A 20737-nucleotide genomic window follows, 5' to 3' on the forward strand; every position below is an offset into this window, starting at 1 on the left:
ATAACTAAACATTTTCTTGAAAATAACTTCTCAGCTATTGTAAAATAATTTATGCCTAAGTGTATCAGCATTTCCTTGATGGTTTAGTAATTTGTGTAATTCTGAAATATGCAAAGGTAGAAAATTAATACCTTGAGTACAGATTGATTATAAGCTGAAATGTCCCATGCAATAGCTAGGGGAAATAAAAAAACATGTCTTTACTGGATATTGGATCACTAGAAAATGTCACTCGACAGGTAGTAATAGACAAGGAAATGGCAGATGAACTGAATAATTATTTTGTATCAATCTTCACTGTGGAAGACACCAGCTGTATGGTGAAATTTCTAAGTGTCAGGGGGCTTGAAATGTGTGAAGTTACCTTTACTAGGGAGAAGTTCTTTGGGAAACTGAAAGGTTTGAAGGCAGCTAAGTCATCTGGACCAGATGGTGTACACCCCAGAGTTCTGAAAGAGGTGACTGAAGAGATTGTAGAGGCATTAGTAATTATCTTTCAAGAATCACTAGATTCTGGAACAGTTCTGGAAGACTGGAAAATAGTAAATGTCACTCCACTCTTCTAGAAGGGAGAGAGGCAGAAGAAAGGAAACTATAGATCAGTTAGTCTGACCTCAATGGTTGGGAAGATGTTGGAATCAATTATTAAGGATGAGATCTCAGGTTACTTGAAGGCACATGATAAAATAGGCTATAGTCAACATGGTTTCCTCAAGGGAAAATCTTGTCTGATAAATCTGTTGGCATTCTATGAAGAAATAACAAACAGGACAGACAAAGGAGAATTGGTTGATGTTTTATATTTGGATTTTCAGAAGGCCTTTGACAAGCTGCCACATATGAGGCTGCTTAACAAGCTATGGGCCTGTGGTATTACAAGGAAGATTCTAGCAAGGATAGAGCAGTGGCTGATTGGCAGGAAGCAAAGAGTGGGAATAAAAGGAGACTCTTCTGGTTGGCTGCCAGTAACCAGTGGTGTTCCACAGGGGTCTGGGTTGGGACCGATGCTTTTTACATTATATGTCAATGATTTGAGTGATGGAATTGATGGCTTTGTTGCAAAGTTTGCAGAGGATATGAAGATAGATGGAGGGTTAGGTAGTTTTGAAGAAGTAGAGAGGCTACAAAAGGACTTAGAAGAATGGACAATGAAATGGCAGATGGAATATAGTGTTGGGAAGTGTTTGGTCATGCACTTAGGTAGAAGAAATGAAAAGGTTGAGTATTTTCTAAATGGAGAGAAAATACAAAAAACCAAGGCACAAAGGGACTTGGGAGTCCTTGTGTAGGATCCACTAAACGTTAATTTCCAGGTTGAGTCTGACAAGGAAAGCAAATTAAAATGTTAGCATTCATTCAAGAGGTCTAGAATACAAAAGCAAGGATGTAATATTGAAACTTAATAAAGCACAAGTGAAGCCTCAAGGAGTATTGGGAATAGGTTTGGCTCACTCATCTTAGAAAGGATATGCTGAAACTGGGAGGGGGGCAGGTTCAAAGGAAATTCATGAAAATGATTTCAGGATTGAATGGCTTATCATAACAGAGTTTGATGGCCCTGGGCCTGTATTCACTAGAATTCAGAAGAATGAGGGGTGACCTCATTGAAACCTATTGAATGGTGAAGGCCTTGATGGAGAGGGTGTTTCCTATAGTGGGAGAATCAAAGACCAGAGTCTAACAAAAGAGGAGTGTCCTTTTAGAATGGAGATGAGGAAAAATTTCTTTAGCCAGAGAGTGGTGAATCTGTGGAATCCTTTGCTGCAGACATCTGTGTAGGCCAAGTCATTATCTATATTTAAGGCTGAGGTTGACAAATTCTTGATTGGTCAGAGCATGAAGAGATATGAAGAGAAACCAGGAGATTGGGGCTGAGAGGAAAATTGGATCAGCCATGCTGAAATAGCAGAGCAGTCTCGATGGCCTAATTCTGCTCCTATATCTTATAGTTTTATGGCTTGTGAGCAAACACCATTTAGATAGGTGGAATGCAGGATAGAAAATAAGAAAACAAGCAATTAGACACAGCTTTCTCCAACCATTGACCAACTTTGTCTTTTTTGTGACAGCTTTAACCTTTCAATTCTGGTATTATATTTGTGAATCAATTTTGTACTTCAATCAATGCCAGAACCAACTTCATAATATGAGGATAATGTTTCTAGGCATTTTTCATATTATTTCTTTAGTTTAACCTCATCGCTGCATTGTGGAAGTAAATGGGAATTAGGAATGAAGTTGGTTGACATAGAATTCTTGTTTTTTTAGCTTTACCATAATGAATTCATTTAACGTGTGATGTACACTGTTGATCTGATTGTGTGTAATATGGGAGTGTGGTGGTGTAAAAGGTGGGATTAATGAAGAATTAGTGTAATTGTGTGGCTGATGGTTGCCACAGATTAGTGAGCTGAAGATCCTGTATTTTTCTATGACTGCAGGTTAATGAATCTTTTAGGCAAATGAGACTGGTTTGGATCAATATCTGAGTTGTCATGGATGAGTTGGATGAAGGGTCTGTTTCTGTGCTGTCTAACTCTAGGACTCAATTAATGCTTCTGTAATCTGGCTTTGGACAGCACTTTGGAGCATTGTGAAATGATCTATACTTTGCATGAATCTTTGTTGAGATTGCTGAATGCAGTAAGCTGCACAATATTTCATTGTCAACCTCTTTTGTTTGTGTAAAGTTGTAAGCTAAACTTAAATGGAGTGAAATACTGCATTGGTAATAAAATATCCCCTATGGAGCTAGTAATAAAATGTGAATAGGTGGATTCAAGACATATTTAATGTAGTTTTCTCTTTACAGATTTGCCTGTTACTGTGTCTGTGTCTGGAATTTTAAAAGCTTCAGAAGCGCCAAACAGTGATTTTGCAAACACAGTAGTGGAGCATGTGTTGAACAGGTACGTGATGTGTTCCTTCCTCGTTGTCTTCTAAATTAAGTCCATGAGCCTTACTTCCACAGGTGATTGATAGCCTCCTTTTGAAGCCTGAAAGTGGAATGTTGAAATTGGAAATCCAGCACTATTTTTTAATCTGATGGAAAATTGTTCTACCTGGAGTAACACTGGCACACTTTCCATTCAGATTCAGATTTATTTGTCACATGAGCGTTGAAACACATCATCTGAAATGTGTCATTTGCATTAACCAACATACCCAAGGATGTGGTATGGCAGCCTGGAAGTATCACTGCACATTCTGGTACCAGCATCACATACTCACCATGCTCGGCAACACAACACAGAATACAAGAAGCAAAACAAGCACTGCTTCTTTTCCCTGCCCATTCCCCCCATGCACATACATTGTCATCTAACCCCAAGGCCAGCATCTTTGGCCTCCAGCCTCCTGTGGACTCACAGATTCACACACTTCAGGCCTTCGACTTCCCCAGTGGACATGCAGAGATTCGCAGACTTAGGTGCTCTAGCCACTGGGCCTTAACTTCTTGACCTACAGTATACCTCCAGACTTAGATCTGGACTTCTGAAAGGCCTTTTGTTTCAATCTTCAACATTGACCCCAGGACTCACCGATGAACTCACCCTAAACACCAGACCTTGAACTTTGGACACATGGACGACAGGATCCTGAATGCTAGGTCTCGAACTCTGGTCGTTGTCAACCTGTGTACCTAAGGGTCATTAGCCCTCATGCCTCCTTGCCAGAGTCACTGATAACTCACTAACCTGGGGAGGCATGAACTATCCCTAAACCCTAACCTGACCCTAACTCCCATCTCTGTCCCCGTGTCCATCCTTACGAACCTGAAAAAACAACCATGTCTAAGCCATGACCTCGATGGAGACCAGAGCTCGGTACCATCTTGACCAAGTTTCCATATCAAAGGCATACAAGATGAATCCATTCTCTTGTGTAATGCTGCTCTTGGAATATCGCAGGTGAACTTAGATCACATTGTTCTAGGACCCCTGCCACTGGGTACAGCTGAAACTGTGTGTTCTCGTTTGCAAAGAAGTAATCTGAGAGGCATGAAAGAGATGTAATTCTTGGACTCTTCCCATCCCATACTGTACTTGTCTGCCCCAACAATCCCACATCTCTAGCCCAAGTCCCATTTAAGATCCCCTAAACCGAATGTTCTGCCCTTCTCCCCATATAGCACCTTCACTGAGGCTTTGCTGCTGTTGATCTCCCACTCTCCCAGCAACTAAATGTGCCAGATTTCTCACTCAATCCTCCACTACACTGCTGATGTCTCAATTCCCCAATGTCTCCCTTCCTAAAAAACAACCAAATGCCACCTCCCGTGTATTCCCATTCTACCTCCACCCCAAAAAGCATCCTGTTAATGTCCTTTATTACAACCTCACCCAAAACACAATGAAGACCTTTCCCAGTTCACCAACTCTTAACTGCTGATCCTTTTCCTGTAACCTCCACCACCTATTTCAGGCAGAATGAAAGAATTGGCTTCTGAAATTCAACAATGTTACATGTGCAGTTTGTTCAGCAGGAAATCCCAAAGGACTTGGCTCTGGAAATGGAGCATTATTCTTTCTAATTCTGCTTAAAAGAAGAACTTGTTTATGAACAAGTACTTCAGTTTATGAACATTTGAAAATCTAAGATTGGTACTTTATTGCTAGTTCGTCACAGTCTTTTCAATCTTTATGACTTTGTACATTTTAGCCCCTTTTGCTTGAAGAAAAATCTTTGCTTAGTTTGTGGTCAGATAGGAAAAGAAAACTGAAAATCCATAAAGGAAATGAGCCCTCATATGATGGTTAATTGATAGAATTGATGTAGATTTAAGTCACTTTTTCTTTTATGCCTGGGACTATAATTTTTATTTTGCCTCTTAGTGGTCAAGGGGCAAAGTTTGAAATGGTGAAGGGTTCTGCTGTAGTGGAGGTGCTGCTTTTTCATGATCAGAAGGGAGTGATTGCTGAAGGGGAGTTCAAATTGCCACAGGTAGGCATTTGTAAACTATTGTTTATTTTAAATATAATTTACTTATTAATACAATCATTGGCCACCGCACATTCCATTCTCTTGCATCTCCAACTCTCTAACCAAAACTTAATTTTGTAAATACATAATGTAAAATGTAATGATATGCAAGTGGAGACCTGATTGTCCTATTCTGATTTTGCCATAGGATATGTTAATGCAACAGAAACTTGTCAGCGACACAGAAATTCAGCTTTTCACTCCTGGGTCTGCACGATCACCACCAAGAACCGTTGCAGCCTTATGTCTCAGCCTTTGTGTCGAGGAGCTGGTGGAATCAATGTGGAAAGACCAGTCCACTGAGGCTTGGAGTCTAGAAGAAGTTATATTGGATGCCACAGGTAAAACTGGTTAAGGAAAGTATACAGAAATAAGATAAAAACAAGAGCCCAGACTTTAATTGATCTGGTGGTTTGAAAAATGACAGGTAAGTATCACTTTCTGTGATTGTAATATGTTTACGCTCACCACTTTTAACCTGTAGATTTCATCAACAGTTGGGGCTTCCTTAACATTGAAATATTGAGGTCTGATTATGAAGTTTGGAACCTGGTGCTCTCTTAATTGTGAAATGTATAAATCACTTAGAATCAGAAAGAGGCTTTGGGAAGAAATCCTTTGAACTCCTCTGTCCTTGGCAGAACTACAGGCTATCGTAACATTAGATAATATCATAAGAAAAAAGATTAGCCGTATGCTATACAACGTACCCGTTACTCATCAGCATCATAGTTGATCTTCTACCTCAGTGCTGTTTCTCAGCACTATTCTCAAATCCCTTTAATGTAGAATGGTTTTGAATGAACACAACAACCAGGCTTCCAGTCTGTCACAGGCAGTGAAATATAAAAGAACATTTAAGTCATAAAAGAATTGGGTAAATCCAGATGATTTCTTTAAAAATAAATAATTCAACATTTCTAATGGCTTTCTTTATAAATGAACTGCATGGTATAGTACTGAGCCACAAAGCCACAATTATTCCAGCTTCAATCACTAATGCTCAGTTTCCTGGTCTTGCCTTGATACACTGATAGGTGAACTATAGTTTGCTTAGGTTAAGAAGGATAGCAGTAATCACCTAAGTTCACCTCCCTTGCACTTCTAGTTGGAAAATATAGGATGGGACTGATCTCAACTTTGATCATCTTCCCAGTTTAAAAGTGTGTTAACATCTACAAATATATTTTGATCCTTTATGGTGTTCAATACAAAGGAATTAGACCTACCAAGGAGCCAGTATCTTCAAGAGATGGAAAAGGAGAGTTAATACCAAATTAAATTATAACTTTTTCTTGGGTCATGGTCTTAGTGTCAATTTCACCTGTATAAAATTGTTGTAAATCATAGTGTAGCTTCTGTGTTGTTCATTAATTGTGGAGATGTTTCTGAGGTTTTGCAGAGCTCATGGTTTGCCTCCATACATTTTATGACAACTTCTGGTGTTTAGTCATATAATCAGAAATATAGACTGTGTATTTCCCCAAAGGAGGGAGGGAATCTGAGGGAGGGTTTCTAAGCTTGAAGAAACCTAAGCTCAAAAGCAAGCTTTTTACAGATTTGTACTCGTGTGATTTCCCCACCCCACAGGGATAGATCTGAAGGAAACCAGCCAGGATGAGCTGGAGAAATGCCTCAGGAAACCGGAGCTAAGAGAAAGCTGTACTTCTGCCATGTCATGGGCTTCCTCTTCCATGGTAAAACCTGTAAGTGTGAAGTATGGACGTGCAAGAGACATTATGGGCTAAAGAGTTTTCTCTGTTGTGTATGACTTTAGACTGTATTGAATTAATCAGTAGCATTTTCCCTTTTTTTTTAGGGGTTTGTTCCTGATGAACAAGTGCAACTATTGATAGAGGAACACAATCTCCAGCTTTCCCAGCAACAGGAAATGCACCAGTGAGTAAATGGCTGATTACAAAAGGAGACATAAATTTTACATCAATGAAAAGATTGACATTTACTACAGTAATTAGCATCTTACTTATTAGCTAAGTGTATTTGAACCAAGACATTTGAACATGGAAATTAAATTCAATAATGTTTTAAAATACCAACTTTTCACCATAAGATCGGGGACTGAATCTGTCTCAGAAAGGAAATGGATGTCTTCTCTCTTTTCATCTGGGAAATGAGTTCAAATCAACTTTGTGAACAGTTCTATATACTCAAAAAATATTTGAGCTGGCTGTTTCCTCGCTAACTATTTTCTTTGAAAAGATTTTTCACCTCAGCTGTCAGGTTGAAAGGCCAGTGAAGATCTTAGTAAAATGAGTTGGGACAAACTGTTCCCAATTTCCAGTGGACACAAAAACACACTCAAACATCATTGTATTTAACAAATCTGTTCCAATGAATTCCAATCTGTTCCAATTTCACAAATGAGTTTGTGAAATATAAATATTATTCCAAAAGATCTCTGGTATAGAGGTCAATAATGAGTGTCATAAAACTATTGGTAGAAGGATCAGGGATAAATAATTTCAACTACATGAATATGGGCTGCCGACTGTAATAAGAGGTTTGTATGATATAGTGTTTTTCAGTTCATTGTCAGTGCTGTCATTCCTCTTGTTTCAGTTTTCAGAATTGGGTCAGTATTAGTGTGAAGGTCCAAAAATTCCAATTTGATTCAGTTTTGTCCCAAGCTGAAGCTCAGCAATGCAAAATGTAGCCCCATAAACACAGGAGATTCTGCATATACTAGAAATCTTAAGCAACACCCCAGCTGTCAGTTGGCTACTGTGGGAGGTGAGGGAGGAGATTGCTGAGCCACTGGCGATGATCTTTGCGTCATCAATGAGGACAGGAGACATTCTGGAGGATTGGAGGGTTGCAGGTGTTGTTCCCTTATTCAAAAAAGGGAGTAGGGATAGCCCAGGAAATTATAGACCAGTGAGTCTTACTTCAGTAGTTGGTAAATTGATGGAGAAGACCCTGAGAGGCAGGATTTATGCACATTTGGAGAGGCATAACATGATTAGGAATAGTCAGCATGGCTTTGTGAAAGGCAGGTCATGCCTTACAAGCCTGATTGAATTTTTTGAGGATGTGACTAAACACATTGATGAAGTTAGAGCCCTAGATGTAGTGTATGTGAATTTTAGCAAGGCATTTGATAAGGTACCCCATGCAAGGCTTATTGAGAAAGTAAGGAGGCATGGGATCCAAGGGGACATTGCTTTATGGATCCAGAACTGGCTTGCCCACAGAAGGCAAAGAGTGGTTATAGCAGGTCATATTCTGCATGGAGACCAGTGACCAGTGGTGTGCCTCAGGGATCTGTTCTGGGACCCCTATTCTTTGTGATTTTTATAAATGATCTTGATGAGGAAGTGGAGGGATGGGTTAGTAAATTTGCTGATGAGACAAATGTTGGAGATGTTGTGGACAGTGTGGAGGGCTGTCAGAGATTACTGTGGGACATTGATAGGATGCAAAACTGGGCTGAGAAGTGGCAAATGGAGTTCAACCCAGATAAGTGTGAGGTGGTTCATCTTGGTAGGTCAAATATGATGGCAGAATATAGTATTAATGTTAAGACTCTTGGCAGTGTGGAGGATCAGAGGGATCGGGGTCTGAGTCCATAGGACACTCAAAGCTGCTGCACAGGTTGACACTGTGTGTTAAGAAGGCATATGGTTCATTGGCCATCAATCATGGGATTGAGTTTAAGAGTCAAGAGGTAATGTTGCAGCTATATAGGATCCTGGTCAGACCCCACTTGGAGTACTGCACTCAGTTCTGGTCGCCTCACTACAGGAAGGACGTAGAAACCATAGAAAGAGTGCAGAGGAGATTTACAAGGATGTTGCCTGGTTCAGGGAGCATTCCTTATGAGAATAGGTTGAGTGAACTTGGCCTTTTCTCCTTGGAGCGACAGAGGATGAGAGGTGTACAAGATGATGAGAGGCATTGATCGTGTGGATAATCAGAGGCTTTTTCCTAGGGCTGAAATGGCTAGCATGAGAGTGCATAGTTTTAAAGTGCTTGGAAGAAGGTACAGAGGAGATGTCAGGGATAGGTTTTTTACACAGAGGATGGTGAGTGCATGGAATGGGCCGCCGGTGCTGGTGGAGGTGGAAACGAAGGGGTCTATTAGGAGACCCCTGGATAGGTTGAACTTGGAAAAATAGTGGGCAATGGTAAGCCTAAGTAGTTCTAAGGTAAGGATATGTTCGGCACAGCTTTGTGGGCCAAAGGGCTTGAATTATGCTGTAGGTTTTCTGTGTTTCTATGTTTCTAACACAAATAAAATGCTGGAGGAACTCAGCAAGTCAGGCAGTATCAATGATAAGAAATAAACAATCAATATTTTGGGCTGAGACCCTTCATCAGGTCTGGACAAAATATAGCCCCACCCTACCAGTTCCCATGTGTTTGAAATCTCAAGAATCATTACCCAGGATTACACCTCCCTTATCACAACCTATAAAGTTGGGAATATTTTCAAAGAGGGGGTTGTGTATGTATTCACGAGGTTAATGATGCTACAAGGGTATTGTGCTCTCAACAAAATTCACCTATGACTAAACATTTGATCGGCTGTCCCATCTTTTCCATTGAATCAGCATTGATTTTTGTCTGATTATTCATTTGTAAAGTCTGCAGTTATGTTTTTGTATAATTTTGTATGAATACATGTGAAAGCAGAAAATGCAGAAAATATTCAGAAGGTCAGATTCTTTCCTCAGAATTGCGAAAGAACTGTAAATAAATAAACATTAAAGTGAAGGATAGAAGGGAAAGGACAACTGGTTGTCATGGGGTAGAAGGCTTGGGGGTATCATGCAGCAGAAAAAAAAGTAGATTTCAGGGTACCTGACAATCTCCCTGATATTACATCTGCAGGAAGTGCACCCAACCTCAGCTCCTGACTGACAAGGTCATGGAACTGGAGCTGAATATACTCAGGGCCGGCCAGAAGGGTGAAACCCTCACAGATGAAACTCTTACTGAGGCGGTCACACTGAAAGTGCAGGCTTCAGAGGGTAGATGGGTGACCACCAGGAGAAATAAGGGAAGCAAGCGGTCAGTGCAGGATTCCCCAGTGGTCAATCCCGTCAGCAACAAGTATACCCTTTGGATATTGCTGGGGGAGGGGGATGACCTATCAGTGCCCAGCAGCAATAGTTCTGAAGGTGAGCAGCCAGAGGTTGTGCTACACATTGGCACTAATGGGGAAAGAGGTCCTCTGCGGAGAGTAATAGGGAGTTAGGAAAGTGGCTGAAGAGCAGGACCTCCAAAGTAGTAATCCCTGGATTACTGCTGGTGCCATGCGCTAGTCAGGGCAGGAATAGGATGAATGAGTGGCTGAGGAACCAGTGGAGGGGGCAGGGTTTCAAGCTCTTGGGTCATTGGAACTACTGGGCCAGGGGTGTCCTGTACAAGAGGGACGTGTTGCACTGAACTGCAGTAGTGGGTGCTGGAATGCGCTGCCTGGGGTGGTGGTAGGGGCAGATACATTAGGAACTTCTAAGAGATGTTTAGATAGGTACATGAATGTGTGGAGAATGGAGGGAGTAGTTTATTTGGACAATTGAATATTCATGTATTTGGTTTGGCACAACATTGTGGGACGAAGGGTCTATTCCTGTGCTGCAATTTTCTATGTTCTGTGTAAAACAGATGTTATTTCTCATGTCAGTTTAAACATTGCAGAGGCAACCTGTTAAACCTGAAGCAGTTGGGGAGGAACATAAGGGCATAAGGCAACATTGTCTGGATCCTGGGAGGAAAGGGAATGGGTGAGGATAGAAATATTGAAAGTATGTGCACAGTTCAGGGTCCTGTCAACTGCGGCAGAGAGAATTCCTCAGATGAGAAAGAGGGAACCTAGCACTGGCAGGGAAAGTGGCAATGTTACTGAGATGGGAGAGCGATGTAAAGATTAGAGAACAGAGTGGAGTCTCTTCAAGAGGAGTAGTGGGAGGAAATGTTGTCAAGGTAGCAGTGGGAGTCATTGTTCATCTCTTGTTAATGTCCTCAAAACTGACACCAGTGCTGTCAAACATTGCTATTCCTGTGTGTAGACACTGTGACACACGATGAGTTCATCTGCATCCACATATCCATTGTAATTCATCTGACACTCCCCCATTTACCCCCAGAAAATTGCCACCTGAATTTATTATGAATCCCTTACATTATTATCCTCGTTTCTTAAAATCCAGGGGTCACATTGAATAGTTATTCTATTGTATTACTTTTGCCAGGTGCAAAAAAACACATGTCCAACTAATTCAAGATCCAATGACAAAGTTTCTTTGATTTCATTAGCCTTAACTGAATGAAGCATGAGTGATTAGGCTACCTAATTAAAATTTGGCAAAGAAATCTTCTGCCCATGAATGTAATAGTCTAGATTAAAATGAACTACCTCAACACATCTTAATACAAATTTCGTTATGATATTTTTGATGAAATTTCTGTCAGAAAAATTACATGGTAGATTATGAACCTTAAATTCATTTTTTTATTTTCCCGCAGCTGCATGCAGGAAAATATTCTTGAATGTCCTTACATTGCTTTGGTGAAACTACAGTAACTTTTCCTTGTCCAGAATTGTTGTTCATTACTTAAAGTATTTTCTGTTTTATTTCAGATTGTCAGCATCTGGAGTATTTTCTTCTAAGTACTTATTATTACTTTTGAGAAGCCCTCTTTTATGTAAAATATACTTACGTTTATTGTACGAGTCAATCAATTAGTATCAAAATGATAGCATACATAAATAATTGTAGTAGCAGCAAGTATTGTTTGAAAGAACTCAAAAGTTCAAAGTACATGTATGTACTTTGATAATACATTTTCTTGCAGGCATTTACAGGAAAAGATATACAATCGAATATATGAAAAAAAACTCTACATACACAGACAAAGAGCCAATGTGCCAAAGAAAACAAAGTGCAAATAAAAAGACCGAGAACATGTGTTGTAAAGACTATTGGAAGTGAGAATCACAGAATCAGTTCAGAGATGTTGTGAGTGAAGTTATCCATGCAGGTTCAGGACTCTAATGGTTGCAGGGTGATAACTGTTCCTGAACCTGATGGTGTGGGACATAAGGCTTGCAATGTTAGGGCAAAGTATCAAATGGCCAACATTTGCTGCTCTGTTGTTAAAATAATATCATTGGTACTTTTCTCTGACATTGCAGAAAGCAAATGAAGAGCCTTCTGGAGTCTTTCAGATCATCTATACCAGACATTCCACTCGATCATACTTTCTTGACAGGTGGGTAGAGTATACAGGGATAAACTTTCATATGGATGTTGTTGTATATGTTCAGATACATTTTGATGTGAGAAGTTTGAGTTTGAGAATAGTCAAATATAAGACTTAGGAACAGAATTAGGCCACTCGGCTCATTAACTCTGCTCAGCCATTTGATCACGGCTGATTTATTTTCCTTCTCAACTCCATTCTTCTGCTTTCTTCCTATAACCTTTGACACCCTTACTAATCAAGAAACTATCAACCTCCACTTTAAATATACCCAATAACCTGGCCTCACAGCTGTCTGTGACAATGGATTCCACAAATCTGCTACCCTCTGACGAAAGAAGTTCCTTCTTGTCTCTGTTCTAAAGGGACATTCATGTATTCTGAAGTAGTGCCCTCTAGTCCTTGATTCTCCCACTATTGAAAACAACCTCTCCATGTAAACTCTATCTAGGCCTTGGTTTCACTGAGATACACCCCCTCCCCCACCCTATTCTTCTAAACTCCAGCAAGTACAGGCGTAGAGCTATTAATGTATGAGCTCCTCATGCATTAACCCTTTCATTCCCAGAATTATTCTTGTAAACTTTTCTGGACTCTCTCCAATGCCAGCACATCCTTCCTAATAATGCTCACACTATTCCTCAGCATTACATCCTTGTTTTTATATTCTTGTCTTCTCAAAATGAAATCTAACATTGCATTTGTCTTTTTACTTCCTACTCCACCTGTTAGTTAACCTGCACTTTTACAACTCCAATTTCTGAATTTACTCTCCGTTTAGAAAATAGTCTACATTTTTATTGTTTCCACCAAAGTACATTTCACGATATTGTATTCCTCTTTGCCAATTCTCCTAATCTGTCCAAGTCCTTCTGCAGACTCCTAGCTTCCTCAACAGTACCTGCTCCTCCATCAATCTTTGCTTTAGTACTGATATACAGTACATTGTTATGTGATTTGTTGTGACATTTTGATTTTGACTAGGGATTGTAATATCACAAAATCTGGATTTAGGGCAATTGTAGTTCTCTTTGTAAAAGCGTCAAAAGTTGTGATCCCAACAATCCTTTATTTGATACTTTTGTGTCCAGTTATAAGATGGAGCTGTTAGGGCCATAATATTCCTAGGTCAGGGCCTATTTTGGTTGAGTTAGTTGGACTCTTTGGGGACAGCAGTATATCAGTTTAAAACAATGTACTTATTTGTACCTGTGACTCACACCATCAAGAATACACGTTTTCAATTGTTGTCTTTCCCTGATATTCCCTCTCTTTCAGATCATACTTCATAATCTAACAATTTGTTTCAGTTTTTGTAATTATTAAATATTAATTAGTGGGTTTTGGCTCTGAGCCACAAATGGGTGAAGAAATCTGAATAACGTATTAAGAATTGTCCTTTGTTTGAGATAATCAACTAGGAATATGGTATTTTTATGGGAAATATGAATGGTACTGTGTATAGCAGAACTGGAGAACTCCCTGCTCTCTAGGCCAATTTTACAACTCTTTGAAGGGAGCAATGGATGGGCACTTCACTCTGATTTTTAACAGAATTGCAAAATGCATTAGTTTTATGATCCATTGAACAATGTTTGAGCACTACATGCTGTGATAATTATTTCTTTTCATGATGGATGAGTTAACACAAGCAGCACCTTCTTTGTTGTCTATTCCAATCTTGAGAAATTGTTTTTTTCTTGAAGTGGAATTCTTCGGCCTTCCTGCCCTAGTTAATTATTTCAAGACTTAAGGCAATTGACTGAAGAGTTAATAATGCATCTTGAATCATCAGGTTTTATTGACTGACTGATTAATTTGACAGGATTGAGATGTTTGTATTTTTGAATAGATGAGCTAGAGAAGATTCCAAGATCAGAGAATGCACAATTAACAACTGAGAACCGGGATTATGAGACAAAGGGAGGACAGGCACTGAATCACTCTGCTCGAGATATCAGATCAGCACAAGGTGGTCCAAGACCCCCACCGAAAAGGTGAGGAGCTGGTAGTGGCTAAATCACCTAGCTACACAATAAATCAAGAAAAAAAGGATTAGATAATCAATAAGTAATAAGTTACTTTAAATATTTATAATAACTTAAGGAAAGGGAGATTTATTTGGTGAAGAGAAAACATGAGAATACCCATTTTTAACCACATGCATACAAAGATGTATGCTAAAAGTCTGATACACTCAGAACAAAAGTTACTTACTTATAGGGAGAAGGGAAATGAACTTGTCTGTACTGTCATTGCATAGAACTATAGAAAACTGACAGATTCAATGAATGCTTGTAAGTTCCTCTCTGATACTGGGAAACAGATTGGTGCATTTGGAAAAGAGTGAGTGAAAGAGAGCAGAAGGCTTACACCAAGGAAGCCTTTTAATTTTTTTTCGTTTTATTGAGATGCAGTGCAAAACAGGCCATTCCAGCCATTCAAGCCATGCCACCCAACAACTGATTTAGCGCTAGCCTAATCATAGGACATTTTGCAATGACCAATTAACCTGCCAACTGCTTTGTCTTTGGACTGTGGGAGGAAACCAGAGCACCTGGAGGAAACCCATGCAGCTCAGAGTAGAACATACAAACATTTTACAGTCAGCAGTGGCACAGCTCTGATAAGCTCTTGATCTGGATTGAGAACTGAGTAGTTTAATCACTCCATAGTTCCACATCACAAAGAAGGGGGTATTATAAGCCACTTACGTGTCAGCCCACAGAGCCATCCCTTTCTCTCAGTATGTTTCTCATAACCTAGTCTCCCTAAATTCTGCTCGATAGCTTCTAGCTTCTTCCTCTCCCTTGCACAAGTGTGAGTGTTAGTGAATGGTAAAATGTGGGGGGAATGGTCAGCATGGATTACGTGAGCTGAAGGACCTTTTTTCTGTGCCGTATCACTGTGAAATTTTCTTGGTTCTCAAAGGGAGGCATTAACAAATTGGTGGTCCTTTTACCTCACAAACTATTAAGAAAGCTGCTAACTAGTATTTTATAAAGCAAACATCTTTCTAATATGTGTGCTAATGGATTGTTTGCTTCCATTTTCATGGTTCGCTAATGCCTTCTAGTATGTTGATTGTTTAAGTACTTGGCTTTGCTTGTTCCCTTCCCCGAATATATTTGTCTGCCTCACTGTATTATCCTGCCTACTTCTCCCCATAGTGCTGCTACAAGACAAAAGATTAGCATGAGTAAGAGTCTTCTGCTGAAAAAGAAGTTCCCAGTGAATGTAAGTGGAAGCCAATAAAATCACACTAAACCATTTACAATATCGGACTTTAATAATATTTTATTTTAAATGGGAGAAACAAAGATCAGAATATTGCAAATACTGAAAGGACAATAAATCCAAAGTAATCATTGGATGAGTCAGCATTGAAACTGCCACGGTCTTATTAAATAGCAGAGCAAACTTAAGGGGACAATTAGCCTATTCCTGTTCTTGTTTCTAATGTTTCATGGAATACGTTAGTTGTTTCTAAAGCTGTGGACTACAACAGGATGAGTCACTTGAATCCCCTGGCTGAATCAGCCAAGTTTAAAGATAAAATCAGGGACCCATACTGCCATTGAAGCTGGGTACATTTCCAACTATGCTGACCTAACAACTGTTAGGAAGGGAAAAGCATTGGGAATATTGGCTCCTGGGAAAAAGTTAGACAGATGCCAAGTTGTTACAGAGCTGCCTACTGATACTGTATATAGAGAATAGTTGTTAGAATAAAACCCTTCAAATCTGTCCTCATTTGCTCGCTGATCCCAGTCCCAGCCCCTCTAGCACTTTGCCACACTTACATTTCATTGTTCTGTCTGTGCTGTCAATTTCCATCTTCCATAAACTTGAAGTTATCCAGAACTTAGATGTCCTTTGTGTAATTTGTACAAATTCCTTTATGATTACGGATCCCGCAACCCACCTGGGCCGTAAAAGGCCCAGTACAGATGATCAATCACTTCACCAGTTGCCCCCACCTCTCATGGTTGTGAGTGAGTGCCTGGGTTGTGGCAAGGCTCTGTCCAGCCCACTCCTGTTTATCTGTTTGTCTGTCCTTTTTGTGATTGCTTAAGCAGTTGCCAATATACAGAGGCTGGCAATGTCTCACTTTAAAAATTATCATCCTTTTGGCCAAATTCCTCAACAGCTTCATTCTTTTCAGCATCAGTAACCACCATACCCCACCCCCCCCCCACCCCCGTCCCATAGACCTATGTCCTTTTGAGAATTCTGTCTATTCCTGTTCAGCATTCTCAATGCTAATTGCAATCAACCCTACAGCTGGCAATGAATTAGTTATGACATACCTTCTTTAAAATTTTCTCCTGTTATACATTATTTTCTTTTTTAAGACATTTGAGGACATCTGCCTTTAAGAACTTAACCCTAACATGTTAACATGCTGTCAAATTTTGTTTGACAATACTCCTGTGAAACATTTTATAATATACAAATATAAAATCAGGGAAGATCCCAGGAATTACAAATTCAGTGATGCTATGTTAATGGGAAATTAAGTATTATAACACATTCTGTTTCTGAGGAATCTACATAAAAATATATTGCATCTTGATCTTCAGACAAAGTCTGGCTTTTGGTTGTTCTATTAGATTAGTAGGTTAGATTGACATGAGAGCATAGAACATAGAAATCTACAGCATATTACAGGCCCTTCCGCCCACAATGTTGTGCCAACCATGTAACTTACTCTAGAAACTACCTAGGATTTCCTTATCATAGAGCCCTCTATTTTTCTAAGCTCCATGTACCTATCTAAGAGTCTCTTAAAAGAGTCTGTGGTATCCACCTCCACCACTGTCATTGGCAGTGCATTCCACACGCCCACGACTCTCTGTGTGAAAAACTTACCTCTAACATATCCCTTGTACCTACTTCCAAGCACCTTAAAACTGTGCCCTCTTGTGTTAGCCATTTCAGCCTTGGGAAAACCCTCTGGCTGTCCACACGATCAATGACTCTCATCATCTTATACATCCCTATCAGGTCACCTCCCATTCTCCATCACTCCAAGGAGAAAAGGCTAAGTTCACTCAACCTATTCTCATAAGGCATGCTCTCCGATCCAGGCAACATCCTTGTAAATCTCCTCTGCACTCTCTCTATAATATCCACATTCTTCCTGTAGTGACATGACCAAAACTGAACACAATACTCCAAGTGAGTTCTAAGGTCTTACATAACTGTAACATTATCTCACAGCTCTTGAACTCAATCCCATGGTTGATGAAGGCCAATACACCGTATGCCTTCTTAACAACACTGTCAACCTGTGCAGCAGCTTTGAGTGTCCTATGGACATGGACCCCAAGATCCCGCTGATCCTCCACACTGCCAAGAGTCTTACCATTAATATCATATTCTGTCTTCAAATTTGACCTACTGAAATAAACCATTTCACACTCAGATTGGGCAGAAACACCATGAGGTTTACCTGTAGTTCTGTTCTGACCTAATATCCTGTAGTAATTTTCCAATTTACAAACTTTTGTTACCCTGATTCATTTTTGGAAGAGACATCTCCTCATAATTTTTGATTTAAATTAACCAATGATTTAAATTAGACAGGAGGGGTTTCTTCATCACCATTCTGAGAAAAAACTAGCCTCATTATTGGAAGCTGGAGAAGCCGCAGCAACTCTGCGTGCCGCCATGAGGAAGTTCGAGTCCTGTTGCCAGGAAAATAACATCTTCCTCAATATCAGCAACATAAAGGAGACGGTTATCGACTTCACAAGAACACACACTACTAACGCTCTCTATGTCGGTGGTACAGCAGAGGAAACTGTGAGCAGTTTCAAACTCCTGGGAGAGCACATCTTGCACAACCTCTCATGGTACAGAACACATCCTATCCGATCCAGAAAGCCTGCCACCTTCTCTGCTTTCTGAAGAGGCTGATGAAAGCTGGACAATGTACATCTGTACTCATAACCTTCTATAGATGCACTGTAGAGAGCATCCTAACATGCTGTACGGAAACTGCACTGCGGCAGACAGGAAGGCTTTGCAACAGGTAATCAAAACTGCCCAATGCATCACTGGCACCAGCCTACCTGCCATCAAGGACATATACATAGAAAGGTGCCAGGATAAAAGGCCAGCAATATCATGAAGGATCCCACCCACCCTGCTCACTTGTCCCAGTCCCATCAGGGAGGAAGCTATGTAATATACACACCAGGTCCACTAGACTCAGAAACAGTTAAATTCCCCAAGCAATAAGGTTGATCAACACCTCCACCCACTAACCCACCCCTCCACACTACCCACCTCTACTTTATAATTTCCTGTCAGAGTCACATTACGTACAGAGATTCCTGTACCTAGCAACACTTCATGTACATGTAATCAATCTATGTAAATAAGCCATCTTATGTATTTATTGTGGTTTTATTATTGTGTTTTTTATCTTAGTGTGATTTTTATATGCTGCTTCGGATCTGGGGAAACAATTATTTTGTTCTTTACACTTGTGTACTGAATTGACATTAGACAATCTTGAATCTTGAGTTGGGTCTTGTTGTCTTCTAGTGAAAGGACAGGGCATAACCCACAGCAGACTATCCGGGCTTAGGAGAATAAGTACTTCTGTGGTTGTTTTAGGTTTGGGAGAGGATGAAAATACTGGAAGAGAATATGTGGAGAAATAAACACAATACAATTGAAAGGCTTCAGTCCGAGACAAGCAGCAAACTGGAGAAACAGCTCTCAGTTCAAAAGAGGCTACAAGTGCATTCAGACAACATGGAAAATGATAGCAGAAGCAAAGGTTTGTGTTCTAATTCAGTACTTTGACTGTTTAAAAATGAAGTCAGACTTTTATTGCTACTTTTCATCCATGTCTCTCAAAAGCAGTGATTTGTACTAGGATACAGATCCAACAGTATTGGATAAGTTTTAAATATTACCTAGTCTTTAATCTTAAGTGTCTTGGTAACTGCAATGCCTTAAAACTGAATAGCAACTCTTTCCTAAGGTAATGTCATACCTTGATATTAAAATGAAGCATCTGTTCATGTTTTACAGGTAATTTATGTTTTCAAGCAGTGCGTGCATTCTGAGAGCAAATGTTATTTTTAGCAATGCTTTTGTACTGTTGTGAATATTAATCTTGGAATTTCTTTAAAGATCAGGAATTCCCATCTGAAGTATAATTCATTAAATCCCTTTTGTTAGAGAAACAAGTCAAAAACGTTTAGTTCCATACAACACAGAGGAGTTCTCTCCTATTCCCAATTGTCAATCTCTCTAATTTATGCACATTGATACAGTCAGATTGAAGCCAACCAGACTCCTGAAGTGAAATCACCTTCATTCACACACTACTGATTATCGCAGTGTATGTGCTTCTCTATGAAAGGGGCACAACAGAAAGAGGAAATACATTACAAACAAGAGAAAATCTTCAGATGCTCGAAATCCTAGCAACACACACAAAATCCTGGAGGAACTCAGCAGGCTGGGCAGCATCTAATGAAAAGAGTACAGTCAATGTTTCGGGCTGAGACCCTTCAGCAGGAAATATATTAAATTATACCACAAAGCAAATTAGTTTGTTTTGAAACCTTAAAGTGATTCACATAAAATATCAGCATAATGAAGGCAAGATAGTAATTCAATACAAAAAGGAAATTGAGCTAACAAGCATAAGAGCCTAAGCTTCATTGTTGCCCTGTGCCATTAGCCATTTTCTGCTAAAACAGTTTGATTCCTGCTCCTAATCACGAGCCTTGCTGGAAAGTGCATGTATATTTGTGACCTTGGCTCACATGTAACCAAGTACCAATTGGCAGCTGCCATTGTTACGACAGGAGACTGAAAAGAAAATTCTCAGAAGTGATGTGTGTATGACCAGCTGAGCATGTGCTGAGGTTCTCTCATTTCTATTTGTGTAAGATGAGATCAGTTCAATGCAGAGCAGAGCAAGCCTAGTAACATCAAATGTTCACTATATCTGAAGTGCACTGGTTGATCAGGATGTTGGCCAGGACACTTAATTATTAATTCACTTCTTTCTTTTTTCTCAGTAGATGAAATCTGCTTTCCAGCACTGTTCATGCCAATGAGGCTCAGACAGATATATACGCCAAAGGCTCGTTTGTACTTTCATCCATCAGGTTCAGCAGGCTTCTATCGCCTAACACAGGCCCCGTCGGTAATCAGCCTGCCTCCCCTCGGCAGTAGCACTGTATCCTTCACACATCACATATAATGGGTATTCGAGAAGGAGAGTAAAAATACATGAAGTCAGTAGGGTGTTCTTGTGAAATCCCATCAGGGTTACTCTGACCACACAGAATATTATTGCTGTGAAAAGAATACAGAAGCAATTAATAAGGATGTTAAGCATGAAAAATCCTGCAGATGCTGCCAACCCAAAGCAACACACACAATGCTGGAGGAATTCAGCAGGAATTCCATGGAGGTGAATGAACAGTCGACATTTCAGGACTGGAAAGGAAGGGGCGAGACAACAGAACAAAAGCGGGGGTGGGGGGGCAGA

The 20737-nt window shown here is 39.9% G+C and overlaps 1 protein-coding gene across 8 annotated transcripts in view; it reads left to right on the forward strand.

Moving 5' to 3' along the window:
* The window catches only part of LOC132397195 (uncharacterized), a 57140-nt gene that overhangs the window by 31226 nt on the left and 5177 nt on the right, over positions 1-20737 (forward strand). For 6 of the 8 annotated variants that reach the window (XM_059975622.1, XM_059975623.1, XM_059975619.1 and 3 more), the window contains 10 exons: positions 2813-2909; positions 4836-4944; positions 5132-5324; positions 6574-6689; positions 6803-6882; positions 12143-12219; positions 14063-14207; positions 15381-15447; positions 18838-19003; positions 20262-20422. In XM_059975622.1, coding sequence (XP_059831605.1) covers positions 2813-2909; positions 4836-4944; positions 5132-5324; positions 6574-6689; positions 6803-6882; positions 12143-12219; positions 14063-14207; positions 15381-15447; positions 18838-19003; positions 20262-20422 — 1211 coding nt within the window. Of the gene's footprint in view, positions 1-2812; positions 2910-4835; positions 4945-5131; positions 5325-6573; positions 6690-6802; positions 6883-12142; positions 12220-14062; positions 14208-15380; positions 15448-17795; positions 18248-18837; positions 19004-20261; positions 20423-20737 lie in introns of those variants that run through there. The other 2 variants (XR_009513298.1, XM_059975620.1) reach the window with 2 other exon arrangements.

Source organism: Hypanus sabinus, chromosome 7 (genome assembly GCF_030144855.1).
Source record: "Hypanus sabinus isolate sHypSab1 chromosome 7, sHypSab1.hap1, whole genome shotgun sequence".
NCBI classification, from domain to species: domain Eukaryota; kingdom Metazoa; phylum Chordata; class Chondrichthyes; order Myliobatiformes; family Dasyatidae; genus Hypanus; species Hypanus sabinus.